Source organism: Urocitellus parryii, chromosome 1, assembly GCF_045843805.1.
Source record: "Urocitellus parryii isolate mUroPar1 chromosome 1, mUroPar1.hap1, whole genome shotgun sequence".
In the NCBI taxonomy this organism is placed as follows: domain Eukaryota; kingdom Metazoa; phylum Chordata; class Mammalia; order Rodentia; family Sciuridae; genus Urocitellus; species Urocitellus parryii.
In genome coordinates this window covers 83107929-83134790 of record NC_135531.1, presented here as the reverse complement: position 1 = coordinate 83134790, position 26862 = coordinate 83107929, and the positions used below count along the sequence as shown (strand labels likewise).

Here is a 26862-nt window from a genome sequence, read left to right as displayed (position 1 = left end):
GTAGCATCGGACCATATGTGCAGTCATAAATGAACCTAGGATAATAATGTCCCATTAATTCCACCATCTTTCCTGCCCCCATATTCACCTGCTCCCTTCCCTCCCTTTTGCCCAATCAAAGTTCCTCCATTTTTTCCATGCCCTCCTCCATTGTGGATCACCCACCATCCACTTATCAGAGAACATTGAGCCTTTGGGTTTTGGGATTGGCTTACTTAGCATGATATTCTCCAATTCCATCCATTTATAATCCATGGCAAGTGCTATGATTTTATTCTCTTTTGATGCTGAGTAATATTTCTTTTTTTTTTTAAGAGAAAGTGAGAGAGGAGAGAGAGAGAGAGAGAGAGAGAGAGAGAGAGAGAGAGAGAGAGAGAGAGAGAGAGAGAGAATCTTTAATATTTATTTATTTATTTATTTTTAGTTCTCGGCCGACACAACATCTTTGTTGGTATGTGGTGCTGAGGATCGAACCCGGGCCGCACGCATGCCAGAGGAGCGCGCTACCGCTTGAGCCACATCCCCAGCCCCTTTTTTTGTTTGTTTGTTTATTTTTTTATTTATTTATTTTTTTAAATTTTTTTTGCTGAGTAATATTTCATAGTGTATATATACCAAAGTTTACCTATCCATTCATCTACTGAAGAGCATCAAGGTTGCTTCCACAGTTTAGCTTTTGTGAACTGAGCTGCTATAAACATTGTGGTGGCTGTGTTACTACAGTATGCTGATTTTAAGTCCTTTGGGTATAGACCAAGGAGTTGGATAGCTGGGTCAAATGGTGATTCCATCCCAAGTTTTCTAAGGAATCTCCATACTGCTTTCCAGAGTGGTTGCACCAATTTGCAGTCCCACCAGCAATGAATAAGTGTGCCTTTCCCCCACATCCTCACCAACACTTTTTGTTGTTTGTATTATTGAAAACTGCCATTCTGACTGGTGTGAGATGAAATCTTAGAGTAGTTTTTATTTGCATTTCTCTAATTACTAGAGATGTTGGACTTTTTTTTAATATATTTGTTGATTGAATGTTTTCTTCTTCTGTGAAGTGTCTCTTTAGCTCCTTAGCCCATTTATTGATTGGGTTGTTTGTTTATTTGGTGTTGAGTTTTTTGAGTTCTCCTGGAGATTAATGTTCTATCTGATGTGTGCATGGCAAAAATTTACTTCCAAAATGTAGGTTGTCTCTTCACCTCATTGATTGTTTCTTTTGCTGAGAAGAAGCTTTTTAGTTTGAATCCATCCCATTTACTAATTCTTGATTTTATTTCTTGTGGTTTAGGAGTCTTGTTAAAGATCTTGGGGCCTAATTCGACTGAAGATTTGGACCTACTTTTTCCTCTATTAGGAAAAAGTATTAGTACTATTAGGACAGTCCTGTATTATCTGGTCTAAATCCTAGGTCCTTGATCCACTTTGAGTTGATTTTTGTATATAGTGAGAGATAAGCATTTAGTCATTTTGCTGCATATGGATTTCCAGTTCTCCTAGCACCATTTGTTGAAGAGGCTATCTTTTCTCCAGTGTATGTTTTCAGCTCCTTTGTCTAGGATGAGATAATTGTATTTATGTGGGTTTGTCTCTGTGTTTTGTATTCTGTACCATTGGTCTATGTATCTATTTTTGTGCCAATACTATGCTGTTTTTGTTACAGTAGCTTTGTAGTATAGTTTAAGGTCTGGTATTGTGATGCCTCCCCCTTCACTATTCTTGCTAAGGTCTGCTTTGGCTATTCTGGGTCTCTTATTTTTCCAAATGAATTTCATGATGGCTTTTTCTATTTCTATAATGAATGACATTGGGATTTTAATTGGAATCACATTGAATTGTATAGTGCTTTTGTTAGTATGGCTATTTTGACAATATTAATTTTGCCTATCCAAGAGCATGGGAGATCTTTCCATTTTCTAAGGTCTTTTTCAATTTCTTTCTTTAGTGTTGTATAGTTTTCATTGTAGAGGTCTTTAAGACACCTCTTTTGTTAAGTTGATTCCCAAGTATTTTATTTTATTTTTATTTTTTTGAGGCTATTGTGAATGCATAGTTTTCCTAATTTCTCTTTCAGAGGATTCATCACTGATGTATAGAAATGCATTTGATTTATGGGTATTGATAAATTTATGAGTCAGGTACCTTGCTGAATTCATTAATTAATTCTAGAAGTGTTTGGGTGGAGTTTTTTTTAATTATCTAAGTATAGAATCATATTGTCAGCAAATAATGATAGTTTAAGTTCTTATTTTTCTATTTGTATCCCTTTAATTTCTTTTGTCTGTGTAATTGCTCTGGCTAGAGTTTCAAGGACTATGTTGAACAGAAGTGGTGAAAGAGAGCATCCCTGTCTTGTTCTAGTTTTTAGAGGGAACACTGCCAATTTTTCTCCATTTAAAGTGATGTTGGCCTTAGGTTTAGCATAGATAGCTTTTCCAATGTTGAGATTTGTTCTTACTACCACTAGTTTTTCTATTGTTTTGAACATGAAAGGATGCTATATTTTGTCAAATGTTTTCTCTTCGTCAATTGATATAATCATATGATTCTTTAAGTCTATTGATGTGATGAATTATATTTATTGATTTCCTTATGTTGGACCATCCTTGCATCCCTAGAATGAAACCTACTGTTTTTTAAATATGTTTTTGTATGGGATTTGCCAGAATTTTATTGAGAATTTTTGCATCAATGTTCATCAAGGATTTTTGGCCTAAAATTTTATTTCCTTGATGTGTCTCTGACTAGTTTTGGTATCAGGATGATACTAGCTTCAAAGATTGAGTTTTCTAGCTCATGAAATAATTTGAGGAGTATTGGTATTAATTCTTCTTTGTAGGTCTTGTAGAACTCAGCTGTGACTCCATCTGGTCGTAGGTTTTTCTTGTTGGTAGGCTTTTGATAACGTCTTTTATTTTCTTACTTGAAATTGATCTGTTTAAATTGTATATGTCCTCTTGACTCAGTTTGGGTTGTCATATGCCTCTAGAAATTTGTTTTTTTAAAAGGTTTTCTATTTTACTGGAGTATAAATTTTCAAAATAGTTTCTAATTGTCTTCTGTATTTTAGTAGTGTCTGTTGTGATATTTCCTTTTCATCAAGAATTTTAGTAATTTGAGTTTTCTCTCTCCTTCTTTTCATTAGGGTGGCTAAGGGCTTGTCACTTTTATTTATTTTTTTTCAAAGAACTAGCTTTTTGTTTTGTCAATTTTTTTGAAATTTTGTTTTTTTGTTTCAATTTCATTGATTTCTGCCCTTACCATAATTATTTCCTGTCTTCTACTACTTTTGGTGTTGGTTTGTTCCTTTTTTTCTAGAGCTTTGAGTTGTAATATCAGGTCATTTGTTTGTTGGCTTTTTCTTCTTTTAATGAATGAACTCCATGCAATGAACTTTCCTTTTAGCACTACCTTCATAGTGTGCCAGAGATTTTGATAAGTTATAACGGAGTTCTCATTTACCTCTAAGAATTTTTTTCTCTTCCCTGATGCATTATCATTCAATAGCATATTGTTTAGTCTCCAGGTATTGTAGCAGCTTCTATTTTTTGTTTTATCATTGATTTCTAATTTCATTCCATTATGATCAGATAGAATGCAGGGTATTTCTCTATTTTTTTGTATTTGCTAAGACTTGCTTTGTGGCATAACATATGGTCTATTTTGGGGAAGGATCCATGTGCTACTGAGAAGAAAGTGTGTTTTCTCATTGCTGGATGGAGGGTTCTATGTATGTCTGGTAAATCTAATTTATTGATTATATTGTTGAGTGCTATGCTTTCTTTGTTTAGTTTTTGTTTGGAAGATCTATCCAGTGGTAAGAGAGGTGTATTAAAGTCACCTAGTATTATTGTGTTGTGGTCTATTTGGTTCTTGTGGTTGAGAAGGGTTTGCTTGATATACATAGATGCCCCATTGTTTGGGACATAGACATTTATGATTGTTATGTATGAATAACAGTATGTATGAATTATTATTAATGTATTGTTAATGTATGAATCCCTTAAGCAGTATGAAACACCCTTTTTTAATCTCTTTTCATTAGCTTTGGTTTGTAGTCCACTTTATCTGATATGAGAATGAAAGCCCCTGATTGTTTACAAGGTCCATGTGAGTGGTACATTTTTTTCCTACCCTTTCATCTTCAGTCTATGGATATCTTTTCCTGTGAGATGAGTTTCTAGAAGACAGCATATTGTTGTGTCTTTTTTGAAAATCCAATCTGTCAATCTATGTCTTTTAATTGATGAGTTTAGGCAAGTTTATCATGAAAGGTTTCTATTTTGTCATCAAATTTACAGCTTAATTTTGCTGGATATAAGATTTTTGGTTGGTATCCATTTACTTTCAGAGTTTGGTATATGTTGTTCTAGGTTCTCCTGGCTTTGAGGGTCTGGGTTGAAAAATCTGCTGAGAAACAAATTGGTCTCCCCATATATGTGATTTGATTCCCCTCTCTTGCGACCTTAAGATTCTATCCTTATTCTCTATGCTAGGCATTTTCATTATAATATGCCTTGGCATAGATATGCTGTAATTTTGTACAGTTGGTGTCCTGTGGGCCTTTTGTATTTGATTTTCCAAATCATTCTTCATGTTCCGGAAATTTTCTGATATTATTTCATTGAAGGGATTATGCATTCCTTTGGTTTGAATCTCTGTACCTTCCATTATCCCAATAACTCTTAGATTTGGTCTTTTGGTGTTATCCCATAATTCTTGGATGTCCTCTTCATGAATTCTTACCATCTTCACTGTGTGGTCAACTTTTTTTCAACTTTATTTGTCTTAATTTTCTGGCATTCTGTCTTCCAAGTGATCTAGTCTGTTGGTGATGCTTTCTGTTGAATTTTTTATTTGATATATTGTTTGCTCCATTGCAAGTATCTTTGATTGTTTCTCTTTTTTTCAGAATCTCTATTTCTTGAAGTAATCTGTTGCTATCTTGATATATTTGTACCCTTATCTGTTTTTTGGTGTGATCAATGGTTGCCTGTATTTGTTCCTTTTTCATTGTGGGTGTGATAAATGGTTGCCTGTATTTGCTTTCTTATCTCTTTGTTAGAGTGATCAATTTTTGCCTGTATTTGATCACTTAGGTCATTCTTTAATTTGCAGAACATCTTAATTATGTACATTCTAAACTCCTTCTCTGACATTTCATCAACTATGCTGTCCATGGATTCTATTATTGCAGTATGTTTTTTTGTTTGGAGGCACTTTCCTTCCTTGTTTTTTCACTTATGTGTCCTCCTTTCTTGCAGTGCAGATCTGAGGTATTACACTTTCTACCTTATATTCTTGTAGTGTCCCTGCAGATTACCTGTACCTCACCTTGGTGTTGGGCTTCTAGACCCCAGATGGAGTCCCACAATAAATGATCTTGCAACTAAAGGTGGTAGTGGCAATATCGGAGGTAACTCAAGATAGCAGTGGGGGTGCCCTAACATGGATGTAACCAATTTCAGAGATGGGGCTGAAAGGGTGGGCTGCCTGTTTGGAGATTCAACTGCCTCCAGATCCTATCTGTTGTCCCAAGATGGAAGCTACTGCATGGGGAGGGCTATGGCAATGGCTACAGTGTCCCAAGATGGAGGTAGGCTAGGCCTGGGCTCTGGTGTGGGTCAGTAGGGCAGTCCTAGGCCTGAGCCTGTACTCCGCCATGGATTTGCTGGTCAGTGGGGCAGTTCTAGGCCTGGGCTTGGGCTTCAATGTAGAGCTTCCTATTATTGGCCATGGTCCTGGGCTGAGGCCTGGGCTCTGGCATCTGTCTCCTAATCCATCTTGAATGACTCTGTGTGTGTGTGTGTGTGTGTGTGTGTGTGTGTGTGAAAGAAAATATGTTGCAGGATCAGAGTCCCTGTAAGCATTCTCTGACAGGGTAATGTGTGCAGCTATGAGAGTTAGGCTGAAACTGTGATGTAGACACCAAGGAAAAAGAAATACCCACAATGTGGAATGCCTGTCCAGAGAAGCTGCTGGTAGCATATAAAACCTACCTAAGAGAGAAGCCATGTGGGCTGCAACCAGCATGAGCACAGGGATGGGGCTACCCAGATCCTTAGGAGCCTACATCTCACCATGCTGTGTGCTGGAAAGGAAGACTAGGGTTTGGAGTTGCCTTTGTAAGTTTTAGGCTTGGTTTGGACTGAACCCCCTTAATACTATCCTATTCCTTTTGGAATATAAATGTATGCCCCATGCCTCTCACCATTATATTTAAAGCACATAACTTTATTTTAAAAATTTTTTTATAGGAATGTACAGTTATGTTTGCCCCAAGTCTTAAAAGAAACCTTATTTATTTTATTTTTGAGCAGTACTAAAATAGTTAAGACTTTTGGAGACCATTGGTGATAGACTAAATGCTTTCTGCATCATGAGATGAACATGAAACTTTGGAGGCCAGATGCAGGATGCTATAGTTTGAAGCTTAAATGTTCCCTTCAGGTGTATGTGGTAAAGTTTTTCCCTTCAGAACAGTACTATTGGGAGGTAGTAAAGGCTTTAGGAGGTGGGGTCTAGTGGGAAGTTTCTAGGTTATTTAGGGTGTGCCCTTGAAGGGGATTGTGGGACCTGGTCTCTGCCATGTGTTCCCACCTTGATGTACTATCTTGCTGAAAGCCTTTAAACAACAGGACCAACAAATAATGAACTAGAAACTCTGAAACCTTAGACAAAAATAAACCTTTTACATTTCTAAGTTGATTATCTCAGGTATTTGTTGTAGTAACAGAAAGCTAACACATTAGACATTCTTTTTTTTTTTTCTCTTTTAAAGTTATTTGGCTACTCTAGATCTAGAGTATAAGATTTTGCTTATAAAATTTATAGTCAACTTGTCTACTTCCCTAGAATACTTACTGCAGTTGACATCTTAACAACATTGAGTATTCTGATAACTGAACATGATGTGTTTTGTTAGTTAGGTCTTATTTAACTTGGGTAAATTAACTTATTAATTATAGAAGCTCTTTTAGCAGATTCCATAGGATTCTATACATATATGATCATATCATCTATACATAAATAGGTTTTAATTCCTTGTTCCTTATCTGTAGGCCAGTAGGCTTTTTGTTTTTTCTTTGTTGTGATGGCTATGATCTACAATAAAATTGTGAATAGAAATTGTGAAAAAAGACTTGTTGATTTGTGGACAGAAAGAATTCAGCCTTTCTTTTTTTCTTTTTCTTTTTTGGTACTGGGGATTAAACTTAGAGGTGCTTAACCACTGAGCCATATCCCCAGCTCTTTTTAAAATCATATTTATATACAGGGTCTCACTGAGTTGTTTAGGGCCTTGCTAAGTTGCTGAGGCTGGCTTTGAAGTTGAGATCCTCATGCCTCAGTCTATCAAGCTGCTGGAATTTTAGGCATGAACCACTGTGCCTGGCCATTCAACCTTTTTAAATTAAGTATATCAACTGTAGGTTTTTTAGAAAGATGTCCCTGTTCAGTTTGAGGATTTTCCCTTCTCTTAATTTGTGGAAAATTTTGCTCTGAATTGATATTGAATTTCATCCAGTGCTGTTATCCACTGAAAGTGCATTCTCAGCATGCTCCAGGGCAACAGGTCCACACTATGACCCAGGAAAAGGAAACTTAAGCATTTAAGTAATTGTAAGCTTTGCTAATATTTACTGGTAGAATCCTGGGTAATATATGTGAGTTGATTTTATGAGTTCTTAGTTATTACTTAGTGTTTTTTATTCTGTAAATGAACTCAAATTAATACATTGTTATTTAGTATAATTTATCAGCTAATTCGATATGGAATTTTCTTCCTGAAGAGTTTTAAAAATCATTAATTCTATTACATTAATAGATACTTGCCAATGAAAAATTTTAAAAAAATTTCACTTCATTTTAGTAATTGACTTTTAAGGTTATTTTCATTTCATCTTTATTGTCAAATTTGTTAGAATATAGTTGTTCATAATATTCTTCCTTATTACTTTAATGTCTATAATTGTTGCAATGTACACTCTGACATTCATTCATGCTATTACTAATATTTGTCTTCTGTCCTATTATCTTGATCAGTTTAGCTTAATTACTTTTTGTTCATTTTCCAAAATATCAGTGTACAGAAAAGAGTTAACATAACAGGCCTGAACTGTAGTCCTTAGAAAGCAAGGTTGACCTGCCAGGGTTGACTGGCATCTAAGCAATTAAATTTTCCCACTTTCCCCTTCTGGATAAAACTGGTTAGATAATACTTCACACAGCTTCCTACAGTTTGATATGGGGTAGTTCAGTGTGTACTGTGTGACTCCAGTGGGATAGGACTCTTAGAAGCTAGTGCCTCTTTTTCTACAGACATTGCCCCATGTACTTTTCTCCTCACTCTTTATGCTTTGTAAATCACAGCTATGACTATGAGTGTATGCTGAGACTATTGAATCTTTCTAGTGAATTATCAAACCAGGAGATGGTTTGGGGAACACTAACAAAGCCAGCTTTGTTTAGTTTTTATTAACATAGGGTAAAAAGCTCCTCTTTAAGGTAGCTTTTCTTTTTAAAAAATTGAAATGTAACTCATATTGTATAAACATATCCCCCTTTAAACTGTACAATTCAGTTATTTAATTATATTCACAAGATTATGCAACTATTATCACCAACTCCAAATTATTATCATCATCCAAAATAGGCACTCTGCTGCAACTGACTCTCTGTGCATGAGTTGAATTACTAATTCTCATCTAAGGTCCATTGACCTATACATCTATCCTTCCTAATTCTAGAACAATGCAATTTTTATTATTGTAGCTTTGTAGTATGCTTTAATTTTGGAAAGGAAGTGTGAATCTTCCCACTTTGATTTCCTTTTTCAAGACAGTTTGAGTTATTCTGGTTCCTTATATTTCTGTACACATTTTAGAATTATCTTGTCAATTTCTAAAACAAGGGCAGCTAGGGTTTTGTATAGGTTGTATAGAATTGATATGTCAATTTGAAGATTATTGCTATTTTAACAATATTAAATCTTTCTATCCATAATGAGGAATATCTTTCCACTAATTTAAGTCTTCTTCAATTTCTTTCAATGATATTTGTTATTTTAAGTATTCAAATCTGCAATTCTTTTGTTCATTTCTTTTAAATTGTCTTGAACTGGATTTGGTTTAATCTTGTTTTTCTAAGACCTTGAATTTCATCATTAGGTTATATATTAAAGACATCTTTTTTTCTTTTTTTTTTTTAATGTAGGCACTCAAGCTATTTACTACCCTCTTCTTATTGCTTTCACTGTGTTCCATAGGTTCTAGTATATTGTCCTTCATTTCATGTGAGTCTGGGGATTTTTAAATTTCCACATGATTTTTTTCAATGACCCATTGCTTATTCAAAGCTCTTTTATTAATCTCTGTGTGTTTGTAAAATTTCTGCAGTTTCTCTTGCAGTTGATTTCTAGTTTTATTCCATTATGTTCTGATACGATGAAAGAAATTATTTAAATTTCTATTTGTTAGATTTGCTTTATGGCTTGAAATGTGATCTATTTTGGAGAAATTTCCGTATATTGAAGAAAAGAATATGTATTCTTCAGTGCTGACTGAAATATTCTGTAGATATGTTAAGTACATTTGATCTACAATATAATTAAACTCGGATTCTACTTTGTTGATTTTTTTTTTTTTTTGGCCTGGATGGTCTGTCTGTCTGTTGGTGATCATGAGATATTGCAGTTACCCACATTATTGTTTTGGGGCCTATTTCTTTCTTCGTGTCTTACAGTGTTTATTTTATAAAATTGAATTCTCTGATGTTTTGTGCATATATATTTACAATTGTTATATCTACTTGATTGTTCCCTTTCTCAATCTGTATAGACCTTCTTTGTTTCTCCTTGCCAGCATAAGCTTGAAGACAATTTTTGGGGGGTATAGAAGTAGCTGCTCCTGTTGCTTTCCGATTCCATTTGATTATTCATCATCCTTTCACTTTAAGTCTGTGTGGGGTGATATTTTGCAGACAACAAACAGTTGGGTCTTTGTTTTTCAATTAGTCTGCTTTTTTAATGAGAGAATTCTGATCATTTACGTTCAAGGTATTATTGAAAGATTGGCCCTGGTTCCTGTCATTGTGTTGTTTTGAATAATCTATGTTCTTTTTTCTTTTCTTCAGTCATCTTAGAGTTTCAGTGTCTACTATAATTATTTTTTGATTCTTTCCTAATCATCATTGGCTTACCTGCTCTTCTTGTGAGATTTACTCTTTCCCATGCTCTTGTGATCGTGCTGATCTTTTTTTCCTCATCTAAGCATAGAAATTTTTTTGATCTTCTATAATGCTAGTTTAGTGGTTATGAATACTTTTATGCTTACCTTGAAAAGTTATCTCAAAGATAACTGAAAAACAACTTTGCTGGATATAGTAATCTAGGCTGGCTGTTCATTTCTTTTATGGTTTAAAATACATCATTAAGTTCCCTCCTGACCTCCTGAGTAATCTGCTGTTATTCTGATGGGTTTGCCTTTACAATTGACTTGGAACTCCTTTCTTATAGATTTTTATATTCTTTCTTTATTCTCTTCTTTTAGAAATTTAACTATAATATTTCATAGAGAAGTTATTTTCTGGTTATGTCTGTTTGGGGTATTCTTGTTCCCAAGATTTGGAGAATTTTATGGAATTATTTCCCTAAATATATTTTCTTTGTCATTAGCTTGCATTTTTACTCTTTCCTCTAGACCTACAAGTTTAAATTTGGCTTTTTACTGTTGTGTCTCAGAGATCTGACATGTTTTAATCATAATTTTCTTTAAATTATTTTTTTTATTACTGTCTGAAAGTGATCATTCATCTACCTTCTTTTTTTCTGATAGTCTTTTTTTCCTTTTATGCTTGATCTAGTATATTGGAAAGGCATTCAACAGGACTGGTTGCTTGACTTATTGAGCTTTTCATTTTCAAGAGTTCTGTTTTGTCCTTTTTCAGAATTGCTGTCTCATTATCAAATTGTTCTTTAGCATTCTTCATTGACTTCCTTAATTCATTCAGCTGTTTATTTGTATGCCCTTTGAATTCACTGGCCATTATAATAAATAGTCTTTTGAATCTTTGTCTGGCATTTTGTTCACTTCTGATATCTTTGGATTTAGTTACCAAGGAATTTTGAACTTTTAGGAGTCATGTTTCCTAGTTTTGTCATGTTTCTTGTATTTCTAAATTGAGAATTTTGTATCTCATGGGATGGATATCTCTTCCAATTTTATATAATCATCCTTTTATTGACAATGATTTAATTTGTTGTGTAGTATTGAATTTACTTCCAAATGGACTTCATGTTACAGTTTTCTTGTGGCTTCCTTAGCTGTGATTAGATAGTGGGGTTTACAACTGTGTGTGTTTTCTTGGAATCTGTGGGACTTACCTTTGCTGTAGGACTTCAAGAATAGGAACCCTCTGGTACTTAAGGCAAATATGTTGTAGATAATGAACTATCCTGGATGTACTCATTGTGGTTACTCCTGTGGGCTTGGTATCACTGACAGTCTATAACATTGTGGAAGTGACCCATGCTGAGAGGCTTCTGAGTGTGTGACGTGATCACAACAGTTGTGATTTTTTTGCAAAGAGGGTGAACGTCCAGTAGAGGGTCATCAAATTCCCTTTATCTTGTACTACTTGGGGCTGGATCTTCAGCTGGGAGTTTTTCTTTTTCCTATTCTTTGTGTTGAGATATCTGTTAAAGTCTGAGTAGAACTAGATCATGGCTTGAGCAAAGTACTACTTCTCTCAACATGGGGTGGGTATGTAACTCAATGGTTAGCACCTGCCCAACATGTTCAAAGTACTTAGCTTGATTCCTAGCAACTAACAGTAACAAAAAAACCTAAAATTAATCCAGATATAAACATATAATAGAAACAATATGAACAGCATCAGTAATAACAGAAAAGAAGGGAACGGAGGTAATAGAGATACAGAGTTAAACATTAATATAGGGAAAATTAATAAGAAAAAAGGGCAAGGGAAGGGACAAAAGACAAAGAAAAAGGAAAAAGGGGAGGGGCATTGAATGAGAAAGAAGAGAGGAAAAACAATCCAATTAAAGAATTTAAATGCTAAAATTAGATAAAGTAGTTAAAAGGGAAAAAGAAAAAAAAAATTCCTTGCTGAGGTGTTAGAAACACTTCTCTCTAGTGCCTCAAATTTGAAATATGCTAGGCTTGGGGAAAGGGTGGGAGCCAAACCTAAAATCAGGTGTGTTCCCCTGAGTCTGACTAAACCAGTTAGGGCAGTATGCAGTTTCAGTTCTGCTCTGCCTTACCCACCAGACAAAATTAAGGCAATGTTTTCCACGGCAGAGTGAAATCATTTCAGAAGCTTTTGTGTCAAATCTTGGGATGTGGTGACAACCTGAGCCATCTGTGAGCCACTCATACTTGCCAGATTTATAAGCTGTTCAGGTGGGCTACCATTAGCTCCAGAGACCTGCAGTTGGTGCACCTGAGAGTAGGGCAAAAACCAGGCCACAGTAGTGTATCTTCAAATGCATCTGAGGTTGGAGGAATCATTTGAATCACTCAGCAACTGAGTGATCCAACAACCTCTTCCACAGTGTACTCAGAACCAGGTCCCCCAACCCCAATCCACTCATGACTGATTTTGCTCTTCATCACAGAAGGTAAGAACACTGACCATTGTGTCCTCTGCAACCTGTGTTCACCACTGCTTAGTGAACTTATGACAGTCCCTCCCCTCTCCACAATTGTCAATCATGGCCATCTCTCATCTAGTCACTGCAGTAGGATGTCCCCAGGTATCCCAAACTGTGGTTGCTTTGTATTTTCTAAGCCCAGAGTAGTTCAGTTCCCAAAAATAAGGGCTTTATTAATATGGCCCTGACTATAGCACACAGACAGTTTGCTGAATGATGCAATGGATCTCTTCTCCAAAGCTGACTTGCCATGCAGGAACTACTTTCAGACCAAACCCCTTAATGGATTTGAAGCTTGTGAGAACTGCTGTTTTTTTCCTGCAGTCAGGGCTGCCAGTTTCCACTCTTCCTTAACCTTCTGTTTGTGGTGTCTTCTGCTGCCAGGGATATTGGACTAAATTTGCAAATTACTTGTACTTTTGTTTGTGTTACGTTTCTGCTTCACTGTTCTCTTCAGTTTTCCTGTCAAATCCTTCTTGGTTCCTAGAGCTCTTCCTTTTCCTATTTTCAGAGTTCAGTATTTTCTTTGCTACTATGACTCTTCTTCCTCACAGAGCCATGTGAAGAGCACCTCTTTTCCACCTTCTTAACTCCCCCAATGTTGGTTTTATTCTTTATGTCTTGCCTGTTGATTTTCTTTTCTTTTTTAAATTTTTATTTATATTTTTTAATTTTAAAATATTTTTATTTTTATAAGTTCTTTTTAGTTATATATGACAGTAGAATTCATTTTAACATAGTTATACAAGCATACAATATATCTTACATTAATTCAGACACTCAGTACCTCTTAATTTTTCTGTTTTATTTATTCCCCTCTGACCTCTATTATTTCCTTCATGATTGTGCATAATTTGAAGTTAATTTTCTGTCTCCTTAAGAAAGTATCTTAGATTATTTATTTTATAGCTCTCTTTATGGCTCTTAAAGTAATAATATTTTATGTAAGTGTTGTTCTAATTGCATTCTAAGCTTGCTAATATATTATGTTTTAATTTTCATTTAGTCATTCATTTAATTTATTTATGAGCTAAAATCACATAATGTATTGTTTCTGTTATTAGTGTGAATCAATAGTTCTGTATTAGATCAATTAAAATGAGCAAATTAAAATAATTTAGAAATTTATTTCTTCTCTAATATTCTTCTATTCCTGATACAGATCTGAGTTTGAGATCTTGAGTTTCATTTTATCTGAAGATATTCTTTTGAAATTTCTTTCAAGGCACTGGTGAAAATTTTCTTCTGGTAATGTGATTTTCTTATGTGTGTATGTGTGTGGGTGCTGGGATTTGAACCCAGGGTCTCATGTAAGCCAGGCATGCATTTTATCACTGAGCTATATTCTCAGTCCCACACTTTTCTTTTTCTTTCTGGTTTTTTTTTTTTTTTTTTTGGTACCAGGGATTGAACTCAGGGGCAGTAGACCACTGAGCTACATCCCTGGCCCTATTTTGTGTATGTATGTATGTGTGTGTGTGTGTGTATATATATATATATATATATATATATATATATATATATATATATATATATATATTAGAGACAGGGTCTCACTGAGTTGCTTAGCGCCTTGCTAAGTTGCCGAGGCTGGCTTTGAACTCACAATCCTCCTGCCTTTGCCTCCTAAGCCTCTGGGATAACACGCATTCGCCACTGCACCGAGCCCACACTTTTCTTAATATGTGTTTTGAGAACATCTTTATTTCTCTTTAATTTTGAATGAACTTTAATGGAGAAAAGGATCCTATGTTAATGGGGTTTTATTTCAATACTTCAAATATTTCACCCTAATTTTTCTGTCTTGAAGGATTTGTGGTAGAATTTGGTGAAATTCTTGTGCTTGATTCTTGATAGGTATAGTATTCTTTTTTCTTCAGCTTATTTCTTAATTGTCTCTTGATCTTTAATATTCTGCAAGTTGAATTCCATATGCCAAGGAATAGATTTTATGATATTTATCCTTCTTTATCTTTGAGCTTCCCAAATTTATGGATTGGTATCTGTCACTAATTTGGGAAAAATCTTTAGCCATTTTTACTTCAAATATTTCTTCTCTTCCTTTTTCTCTTTCTCATTCTGATATTTGGACTTTATGTTACACTTTTTGTAATTGTTGCACAATTCCTGAATATTCTCTTTTTCCCCCTTTCATCATTGCTTCCTTTTTAGAGTACTTGCTATGGATATTCTCAAGCTTGCTCTTTGATTATTTTCTTGGTTGTATACAGTCAACTAATAAATCCATCAAAGTTTTTGATTTCTAGAATTTTGATTTTCTTTTAGAGTCTCCATATCTTGCTTACATCATCCATCTGTTCTTGCAACTTGCCCACTCTTCCATTAGAGTCCTTAACATGTCAAGCAAAGTTATTTTAGATTCTTAGTGTATTAATTTCAAAGTCTCTGCTATAGTTGGTTTTCATGATTGTTTTGTTCCTTAAGAGTGTTTTCTGTCTTTGCCTGTCAAGTTTTTTGCTGAAAGCCAGTCTTGCTGCATTGGTTAGCTGGAACTGAAGTAAATAGGCCTTAGTGTTTTCATGCTGATCTGTCTAGGAGTTAGGCTGTGTTTAGTGTTTGCTGAAGCTTTAGGTATCAAAATTATTTTTAAACTATGGGTCACCACTTCTTTTTTAATGTTTTGGATATTGTCTCAATCCTGCCTGTTTTTAGTCTTCTTTGGGACAGGATCTAGATCCTTTAAAGTACAAATTCCTTAATCCTAAAGTGTATCCTTTTTGGTGTCTCAGTTGATTGCCTAGCATATTTATAGGGGTTCTTTATTTTTAGGTAAGGATTTTAATAGTTTTCAGCACCATATTTCCTATCAAACACATATCTATTCATCTTCAGTTCAGTGGCTGTCAATCTTTTCTACTGCTTGTGGATTTTATCTAGACCCTCCTGAATCATCCTGACCACATGCAGCCTTTCCCTTGCAAATTTCTTTGCAAGGCTCCCTTGTCTCTGCTGCTGTTTTTCAAGTTTTAGCTTCTTTAGAATCTCTAAAGTCTCATTTCTGCTCTCTCAGCTCAGTCAGACCACAGTGTGGACAATCCTGTGGACAATCCTTCTCATGTCCTCCTGTGCCACAGTGAGAAAAGTGTCCAGTGAATGTTTGGGGCTCACCTGAAATATTTCTGTTCTCTCAGAAAACCATCTCAAAGTAGCATCGGGTTGATTGTCTTTTTTAAATCCAATACTGATTGTCTGTTGTTAACATAATCATTGTATTTACCCTCCTTCACCCCCCACCTTCTAAATATCCTCTGCAATTCAGAGAAGATGGAAACCACTTCAGAATCCCCTTTCCCACGTGATTCTTTTTTAGAGTTTTCCACTGAGCATAACTCATGGGAGATGTGGAAGATTGAAAATGAGGAGAGGTAAAGTTATCATTTTCCAGAGATGTCTGCATGCAGTTTATATAAAATTGAGGTTGAGGGTATTCTGGTGAGCACTGAAGAATCACTCACGTAGCTGCTGCTGTCTACTGTAGTTGTAGATGCTTTCTGAGATTACTTAGCATTGCATCAATTTTTTTTTTTGAAGGAAAATAGCAGTGAGAGTCATTTCTATTAAAGGGACTCCTAAACTTCTTTGCTTCTCTCCTTCATTCTTTGTTTGTTTGTTTCTCCTGACCTACTCCCTGTAATTTTCCTGAATTTTTAAGTGACTTCCAGAATTTTCTGGGTCTGAGCATTCCCAACATTTGAAAGTAAACCCTAGCTCTGAAGCCCTTATATTGTAGCATTTTAACAGTTTCTCTCATTTTCAAAATGAACCCAAACTGATAAAACTACTTTTCAAAAAATATAGGACATAATCCCTTAAATATATGACATTTGGAATTTGTTCCATGATTTGATTATATTTGAAAGTAGTAATAACCTTATTGTTAATGAAAATATGAAATGAGAGTACCTATGGGTTGCAATGACAAAAGAATTATTTACATTAAATTGTCGAAACTGGAGACTATCATGCTAACTAAAATAACCCAGTACCCAAAGGCCAAGGTTAAATGTTTTCTCTGATATGCAGAAACTAGTACATAATAAAGGTGCTGGAATTAAAAAAATAGAAGAGCTATCAGTGGAGTAGATGAAGGGGATTGGAGGGAAGGAAAAAGTTTTAGAAAAGGAAAGACAGTGGAATGAATCTGATCTAGCTTTCCTATATAAATATATGAATATACCACAATGAATCTCACCATTGTGTACATTCACAACACACCTGGGGCTGGGGATATATCTCAGTTGTCAGAGTCCTTGCCTCACATGCACAAGGCCCTGGGTTTGATCTCCAGCACCACACACACACACACACACACACAACAAAAACAAAAACAGAACTACAAGTAAATAGCATATAGATCAGTGGAGTTAAGGGAGGGAATGGGAGGAGGAAGGGGAGAGGAAGGGGAAGTTCTAGGGACTGAGTTGGAGCAAATTGTCTTCCATGGTTTTATGGTTTTGTCAAATGAATCCAAATTTTATGAATAACTAAAAGTAAACAATAGAAAGGAAAAAATTATACAAACACTTTTAACATAAATATTTGGGTCAAAAATTGCAGGAACAGACAAAAATCTCTTAGTATTTGATAGGTGGATTGAATTACTTAATTTACTATAAAAGTATACTAAATAGTTTGAGAAACTATATCCAAAGAGCATGTTCAAGTTTACCTTAACATTTTACATCTTAAAATGGAATATTTTGAAATTTTCATGAGAAATTAGGCAAAAAATTAAAATTTGCTAAATCTAGGAAGATGGTACCTGATAATTTTTTATTATTTTATTCATTTTCTTATTTGATCTATAACATTTTGAGAATTATTGACTTTTTTCTTTGCTTTATTTATATTTATATTTTTTTGTTTTATTTACTTGATTTTAATGATTTGGCAGTTCTGTTACTATATTGATAATCATTGTGATAGGATTGTGTTCTTTATCATTATGAAATTATTCCTTGCTTCATTTAATTAATTGCCTTATCATATGGGGAACCTATTTAATGTGCTATTTAAATAGGCTGAATATATCTTCTGGTTTGCCTAAGGTAGTTCCAGTTTATGTCTGTGTCCTAGTTGCCTATCATAATTATTCCCCCTTCCCTTTTGACTAAATATCATTACTAGTTTATCTTAATAAGCTGGGGTGATAGAAGTCACTTCAATTTTGTTGTGGTCTTATTTTACAATGTGTAAAAAATTAAGTGTGTTGAATAGAGTTCTTACTTTGTCAATGGTTCAATCTAAAAGACAGTAAAAAGAACAGATTTAAAACATTAAAAAAAGAGATTGGTAGTAATAACCCATAATTTTCCTATGCTTTGTCCACATGTGGTGTTATTAAATTTTCTTTTCAGTACAGTGTAAAGGGATTTTCCTGATAATGAAGTGATCTGAAGTGCCTAAAATTACCTCCTTACAATACTGGGTGGTTGGGGGAGTTGTTGGTGCTGCTGGTTCTGCCATCCACTTGGGTATGTCAGACAGACTTGCCCTGGTGTATGCTGCAACCTGTAAGATGCATTCAGTTGCCTGCCTGTCTGTTGTAAGGGCAGTAGGGAACTCTTTAAATTATAATTTAGTTGTACTTGAAGTATCTGTAGGAGGTAAGAGCTGAAAGGCACAACTACAAACTCTATGAAAAATAATGTAAGCACTCTTGCTACTATGATGTTTTCATTATTGTACTGTGTACTTCACCATGATTTATTGATTTTGTTGTTTGGTAATGCTTTTTATTTTCTAATAAAATTTTTGGCATAATGACTTCCAAAGTTATTAAAAGAAAGTTGACAAAGACATGTAAAGTTTTGTCGTTTACCATTCATCAAAGAGCCATGTTTATATTAACCAACCACAAGAAAACCAAATGATACAAATCTGCTGAATAATCTTTCAAAATGTTAAATATTGCCATCAGGAAATTGAAATAGAAAAATCAGTTTATTCCAATTAGTATTTGATTTTTGTAATTAAGAAAACTTTGAAAATTAATTCTGTTGAAGATAAATAAATAACTATTGTGAATGCTATTACAGGTTTATAAATTTTTACTTCAGAGAGAGAATTAACTCATTGCTGTGGCAATGAAAGTACTACAAATTTTGTTTCACAATACCATGGAAAAAATAATGTTTTTCCAGAACTAAGAAAGCTGTGAAGTACAAATGTGATTTGAATATGTAAAAAAATCATTCATAATTTAAGAAAGTATTCATAATTGCCTGATAATAGGTTGTGATATTTTACATCAAAATTTAAATTATTTATTCACAATTTTATATATATGTACATATATATATATATATATATATATATATATATATATTCATCTTGTTATATGTTACCTGTCTTTTCCTTCTGAATAAGAAATTTTTTAAATGTTGGACCTTTGGATAAGTATTTCATAAATCAACTTCAGAGTCTCATACTGATTTTTAACTGTCTTATAAATAAGTCCTCTAACTTTTGGTTTCAGTTTTGTTTAAAACCAGTTGGAAATAAATACATAATTGAAATATTTAAAAATGAATAATTTTATATTTTAAATATTAGAAGCTTTTGTTCAATTGTAATTACCAAAAACAACATTTAAAAATGGGATTATTTTAAAATTCATCCCTCCAAAATCAAGAAAGAAATTAAACAAATTAAACTATAAATGCTTGAACGGCATCTGACATTTATTTTAGAAATCTCTTAATTGTGCTTTGAAAACATTTCTATGTTGAAGAAGAACTCACATTGTCTAGATACCATACTGACCATTCATTCCCTGTGAGTTTGAATATTTTGATGAGTAGAATGCTGAATAAGTGATGCATGTCTCCAAATGGACAGAATTGTCCTGTTTAAATATCAAGAAAAAAATTCCATTAGGGCTGGTGTGGGTGGTGGTGCCACCTGTAATCCCAGCATCTCGGGAGGCTGAGTCAGGAGGATTGCAGGTTCGGAGGCAGCAATTTAATGATGCTGTAAACAACCTTGTAAGACCATGCCTCAAAATTTTAAAAAACAAAAAAATAAAAGAGCTGGGGATATGGCTCAGTGTTTAAGTGCCCTTTGGTTTGATCTCTGCTACTACTAACAAAAAAAAAGAAAAAGAAAAATCCATTAAAGAGAACACTCAATAATGAGGTAGATAAACATCTATGACTATTAGCCAGCCTCTTTCCCTAGCCATTCTACTTCTGTTTGGTAAATTCTTGGCTATCGTGACATTTGCATCAAACATGGAGGATATGTAAGAGCCGAATGCAAGGCGTTACCTTACCAAAGTTGAGTTGGGTATTGCACTGCCAAAAGCCTGCCTTGCCACTTCAATCAAGAACAAATCAGCATACTCTAGGAAATAACCCCATTCCTTGATGAAACCAACCAGACACCTGGAGGCAAGTTGATTATATATTTCTGCTTTTGTTATTGAGTGGGCAATAATATGTCCTCACTAAAACAGATCTTATTTGGATGTGAGCTCTGCTTTTGACACCAGGGATCTGTAAGCATTACCATAATTTGACTTAATGAATGTCTTATCTATCTTCTGATAATATTTTACCATCATTTTGCATCTGATTGAGAATTCAGTTTACAGCAAAAGAGGTAGAGCAGTTGGTTCATGCTCATGGAATTCACTGACCTTCCAACTTATCTCAATAACCAGAAACTCTTGTCTCAATCATTATAATAGCTTAATTGAAGACTCACAAGACACCATAACTGGTAGACAAAATCAACAAATTTGAGATGCTGTCTCATAGGATAAGGTGTATGCTTGGAAATAGCAAACTATTCATGTTATTTGGGATCAAGCAGTAGAAAAAAGGGTGAGTAAAGGGAGAAGAAAGTTATTAATACAACTGCGGTCTTATAACCATTTGGTGAAATAAAAATTATAGCCGTGACATATTTTCTCTTTTTTGTTCCTTTTATTCATATACATACAAATATATCCTGTATACATTTTTGTGTACACGTATATGTTTGCATATGTATATATTCCAATTTTTTATTTTGCTCCTTCACATTTTATTCTTTTGTTTATACTTTACATAAAGTAGACAACCTTAAAAATTTGTGTGTAAGTTACAGAATGTGTGTGAATTAAAAGGCAAATTAATACTGCCTCTGTAGAGATGGTCACAATTACTGGCAGGACATATTTCTAGTCTTGGCCATTATCCTCCATGGCCCCATCTACAGTGAGAATTGAAGAAAATTCCTTTCCTGGGTGCAGTTAAATTTTTATCATGTTTTCTGATGGTATTGGTCTGTTAAACTAATTGTAGCTGAAAGTCTGTCTTGAGGTTTCTTTGGCAGTGGAATTCCTCACAAATTTAGTTAAGCCTCTGATATATTCGCTTTATTATTGGCAGTTACCATTGCCATTTTGTTTTTAGGCCAAAGGAATCTTCTCAGGGTTGTGACTAAAATTATTACCCTGAGATGAATGTGGTGTCTAATTAGGTTGTGTGTTTTTTGGGGGAGCATCTTTGTATGACTGATAGTTGAAACATGTTAGGCAAAAACAGGATGATATTGTTATTTATTTGTTATGGAGGTTTAAATATGCAGTGAAGTGTGAAAATGAGTCCCAAGTAGGCTCAAGGGAAAGCCCTGCAAAATTTTTGCCTGGGGGCTATAAACTCCCCTCATGAACTCACTCCTATTTACAAGTGGACTGGCAGAGTGAGTGTAAAAACGACATGCCCAGAGAAAGCTGTCTTATTTCACCTAGATGTTGCCACTGAAGGGATTGTGGCAATAGATGTAAAAAGGGGTAATGGGAAGCCTCTAGTACTTTCTGCTTCTGTTGGCAGTTTTAGCAAAGGAGCAATGCTGGATGATTGAAAATTCCTGGATTTAAATTTGGGAGTTAATGTGATTCCATCAGCAGCAATGGAGTACTGTTCAGCAGCACTGTGCTCATCGGGTCTGTCTCTGGCACCTGCAAGAGCAGCAGAAGCAGGAGGTGACTGAGCTGGTTTGCCTAACATTAGGAAGAATGTGGGCTCCTGTTTTCCTGAAAAACAAGGTAGTGAGTGCTGTTCCAACAGGAGCATCATAGCATAAGGTTGTGCTCAAGCAATCTTTCAGGGTTATCTTGAGTTTTAGTTAGTAACCACTTTCCCTTTCATTCCAATAAATGTATTACTTTTGGAACCATTTCCCGCCTATATCAACTTATTTTTGGCTAAAAAACTTAACATGATTATTTGTACACTGAATGATAGAAATACACATAGTATAGAACCATTTCAATACCCTGTGTTATTTACATTGAATAAGTACATTGTGAAAGTACACAGAAATGGTAAACTTCAAATGCAGAAAGCCGGTTATGGAGGGGAGAGACATAGATGAATTTGAATTATGTTTGGTTTCAACAATTCTGATAGCATTACATTTTCAATTCTAGATGGTGGATAAACATTCATTAAGGTATTTATAAATGCTTTAATAATTGAAATGTAACACAGTAAAATAAAGATCAGTTCTACTGAATAATACAATAAGAATAATCTTCAAGAAATTACTCATAGAGGTAGTTAAAAAGTAACTTCAAAATGCAGCTAGCGAATATTTCTTAAAAGTTAACACCAATTAGTGTCAGAAAAATAATCACTAATTATGTCTATAGATTTTAAACATTCAGAAGAATGTAAAATAAAGGTAAGTCAATATAAATTAAGTTTGCTTTGAAATGTTTATAATGTGACCTATTTTGTTTCTTAGATGCATATCATTGTCTTCATTTTTCTTTTTATATTCTAGGTATTATTTTTGGTCTTATAGACGTGAGCGCTAACAGTTTTCAAGAGCACTACACTCTGAGAATCATGCAGAAATTAGCCTTGAAACTCAGTTATGGTGTTTCCTCTTGCGTGGTAGCAATATTTGTAGCATATTATGGAGCAAGAGGAAATAGACCAAGATGGGTTGCACTGTCCTCCTTTTTAATAGGAGTTGCATCATTTTTACTTGCTTATCCATACTTGAATGTTGAAAATCTTCATTTAGAGGAAGAAGTTTCAGGTAATATTTTCAAATATACTGTTGTGCCTCAAATCAATATTCATTTAAATCATTGGCTCGGGGACTCGAAATAGTCTATGATGCCTATCTGTTTATATACGGATACATTGATATTGATTCACATAATTAAGTTTATTGACTAATTACTTGAAGTTTCCTAGTGAACAGTTATGTCATGATCATATACCCTTCATATTAACTAATGGGCTTGGGAAGGAGAGGAAAGAACATTTGGAATAATTACTTTATGAGATTATTTCTCTTTTATTAATTTTCATATATATAACTATGAATCTCTTGAGAATTTTTCATGATTCCTTTTGTCTTCCACAATATGGTTTAATTAATCTCTTCCTTCTCGCCTCAACAGACATACATACATGTAAATGCACACACAAGCTCAAATATAAACAAGCCTACACACAAATAAAGGAAGGTTATTGTAGTTACTCTCATCATTTCAAAATGGGACCTGCTCATTGACTTAGTACTTGAATCGGGGAAGGTGGTGGCCTCTTCCCTTTGTTTATTTTTTTAAAATGTTTGTTTTAGTTGTAGTTGGACACAAAGCTTTATTATTATTATTATTTTTATGTGGTGCTGAGGATTGAACCTAGTGCCTCACACATGCTAGGTAAGTGCTCTACCACTGAGCCACAATCCCAGCCCTTTGTTCATTAAAAAAAAAAAAAATTATTCTACCATCTTTTCACTATTCCCACCAGAAAAAGGCATCTGAAGTTTCCTTGAATTTTTTATGACAGTACTGTATCAGATTCCTTCTTATCATGTACAGGTTTATATATGTGATGGAATGCATTTGCCCATTTTGGCAACTTTAAACTGGGTTCAGCAAGACATAGCGAAAAAAGGTAGGAGGAGGTCTCTGTGTACTGTACAAGTGTATAAATGCTTGTGATATGTACAAAGTGTTTTATAGTATATTTATGATGTGTGTTTATAGCATATTAAATTCAAAAATAGTTCATATTAATACAACAAAAGTAATATATAAATATGGTTATATACTGTATAATTTATTTATATCAATATAAGAAATATAAAATATCCCTTTTTTATATTTATAGAACAGACTTATGGTTAAATGAGAAAATGACTTAAGGCAAGAAGGGAATGGAAAACATTTAATTCCTAACTTTCCTTTAACTTTTATTCTGTTCAGAAGAATAAAACCTTAGGAAACAATTGCTTTATACATAGTAAAAATTCTGATCAGTACTCAGTAGGAGTCATGGCAGTAAAGCAGTATGATCTTTCTTCCTTTTATGTCTTGTTTATACCATGTAGATAACATATTTTAGTTTTTGCTTGTGATTAGATGCATACAATTCACATAATAATATATAATGTATTTACTGGGTGACTCTGCTTGATACCACAGAAGTTGAAATAAACTGAATAAAAGAGAAATAAATTTATTTGTAGAAGTGCTCTCTTCAAGCATCTGTCTAAACAGATATTTTTCTTATTGCATTTGAAAGTTTATTTATTAAATAACAACTTTTAACTCTAAGTTCATATCTAGTTCACATACACACACAGACAGTGAGTTCTGTATTCTTTTGTTCTGTCCCTTTCCCACATCCTTCTTGTCTTGTCTGAATATCTTCCTACTCTGTCCTCTGTGTACCCTTGAGTTAGTTTCTTTTCTTCCCTTTTGAGTGGTCTGAACCTCTTTGGTGCTGTGCCTCCCATTTACCAGCATTTCCTATTCCCTGGCTCTGCTTACCATGCCTATCACAGATATCTCTACTGATGACATGCCAATCCCCAAGACTGTGCCTCAACCAGCATGCAGATATTGTACTTCACACATCCTTGAAAAGGTAGAACTGAGTTTTCTCCATGAACTCATGGAAACACTAATTCCACATTCTCATCTTTAGTTACTAAAGCTTTATATTTCAGGGACCATCCACATGTGCCCTGGTATCAGTGCACTGTCACTATTATGAGAACTTCTTCAGCATGTATTATCCAGCTCTTTGATATTACACCCCCACTTCTTCCTACTTACTCATATGTTGAAGGCAAAATTCACTGGGACCTCCAGGATAGTGACACCTACTTTCTTTCTCAGATCCTCATTATAATTTCCCTTCATTTGTAGCTTGTCTTATGTTCCTCAACATGAAATATTAGAAGTATTGTATGTACACTTGAATCAAATTCCTAAGCTCTCTTTTTTCATTTTTCTGTTTTTGTCCCTGGTTGGAAAGCCTTTTCACTGAACCACATAAATTTCCTTTAGCTATAACTAGATTGCCGCCTATGAATCCTACAATAAATTCATTGATGTCAACCTCAGTTGTTCATTTTGCTCTTAAATGGATCTGCTCAACCTAAAAACACTGTGTTCCATAATTCACAAGCAGTTTAGACTTTCCTCACTTAACTCTGATGTTCTGTGTTGGATGGAAAGTACACTTTCATAAAGGAAAACTGCCTTAATTTATTTTCAGAGGGTTTATAATTCCACATGTATTCATTGGTTGATATTCTTTACTTCTTCTTTCCTGTGGAATAAAGGTATGACTTCTGCTAACCATTCTGTGCTCCCTTGCCTCTCCGGAAACTATTCCTCTTAGTGATCTCCTTCCCCGCTTTTCTACAAATTTTTCTTCTCAATCATCCCACTCATTGGCACTGTAATTTGTTGAAGTTTCTTCCTAGTATTAAACAATATCAGCAATAATAGACATAACTGGTAGTCCTCTTTTTCATCACTTTTCTCAACCTCCTGATTTTCACAGGTGAGTTTTCTGAAAGAATTGTACTTGCTTTCTGATTTAATCTCCCATTCTTTCTTCAGTCCACTTTAACATGGCTTCCACTCTAAATACTGCAACAGAATTTTTTTCACAAATGTAATGAAATTTTATGTGTTTTGATTTGAACTTTCATCAGCATTTCATAATATTGATTATTCCTTCCTATTTGAAATTCTCTTTTGCTTGCTATTTGCCATAGCCATATAGTTTATAGTCCTAAGTAGAGTTTTTATGTTTGTTTATTTATTTATTTTAATATGATGAATGTCATTAAAAGATTAGCTTCTTTCTATTGGTCAACAGGAAGCTTGGGAGTATGAACCCTAGGAGAAGGGAAATGAACAAGATGAATTTTCTAGGAGAAGGCAGGGACAGATTTTATGATTATCAGGAGCCTGAAGGACCTCCTTGAATTTATTTATCATGAATTCAGTGTGGGATTTCTAATGGATGTGTGTTTTTCTCCAGTCATGACCAATTTCAAAATGAAAATATAGAGTAGGGAAAAAAGTAATTTGACCAGGGTTGCAATTTTACTAAGGAATTGCATGATGTAAAAGATAGCAAAGGACTACAGAGGTTGAGATGATTATGATAGAAGGAATGTGACACTGGGCTAGTGAAAAGGAGCAGGGTGAATAGATTACCAGTCCTGATGAGTTTTAAGGACTACAGAAATAAGGTTGCAAAAATAAGTGAGCTGGGAAGATAGGGATGATTAGAGTATAGATGCTTGAAAATCCAATTATGAAAAGTTTTTACTTAGATTTGACTTTTAAAATGAGCATCCTAAGGCAGGTAGGCTTCCATAAACAACAGGAGTTTGAGAAATTAAAAAGCATGTTGCAAATATTCCAAACTAATACTGTTATTACTGCAAGTCAATTTGTCTGTATAAAATGAACCATCAACATTTAATCACAATCCTAGAGCCTTTTCCCATTTGCTATGGAGTCAAATATCATTCCATGGAAACTAAGTCAGATGAAAAGGTGATGTTATACCATATTGCAATCTGTACTTCACTAAGTTTTTCACTAGGTTTTTCAAAATATTTTGAAAGTATTTGTTAAATTTCAACCATAATAATATGATTTAGTAACAATTGCCTAACTTGACCAAAGTAAAATAACAAATGAAATCACACAAAAACTTATTTAGCATTTTTTATAACCTAATGAATTAAAAAAATCATAAGAACTATCCTGTGAACTAAAGGATCTTTAAATCTCATGGATGAATGACCTTATAATAACTCTAGCATCAAGAAATTTTCATCATGTTATATCCTGTCCTTATGATCCTATGTTCTAGAAGTTAGTCGGTCTAAAATGGGACATTATTTTATCAGAA

At 34.2% G+C, this 26862-nt stretch overlaps 1 protein-coding gene across 1 annotated transcript in view; it reads left to right on the top strand.

Annotated features, from left to right (window-relative positions):
• Slco6a1 (solute carrier organic anion transporter family member 6A1) overlaps positions 1-26862 on the top strand; it is a 118530-nt gene that overhangs the window by 12908 nt on the left and 78760 nt on the right. The window contains exon 2 of the mRNA XM_026395028.2: positions 22457-22717. Within this exon, the coding sequence (XP_026250813.1) occupies positions 22457-22717 (261 nt within the window). The remainder of the gene's footprint in view (positions 1-22456; positions 22718-26862) is intronic.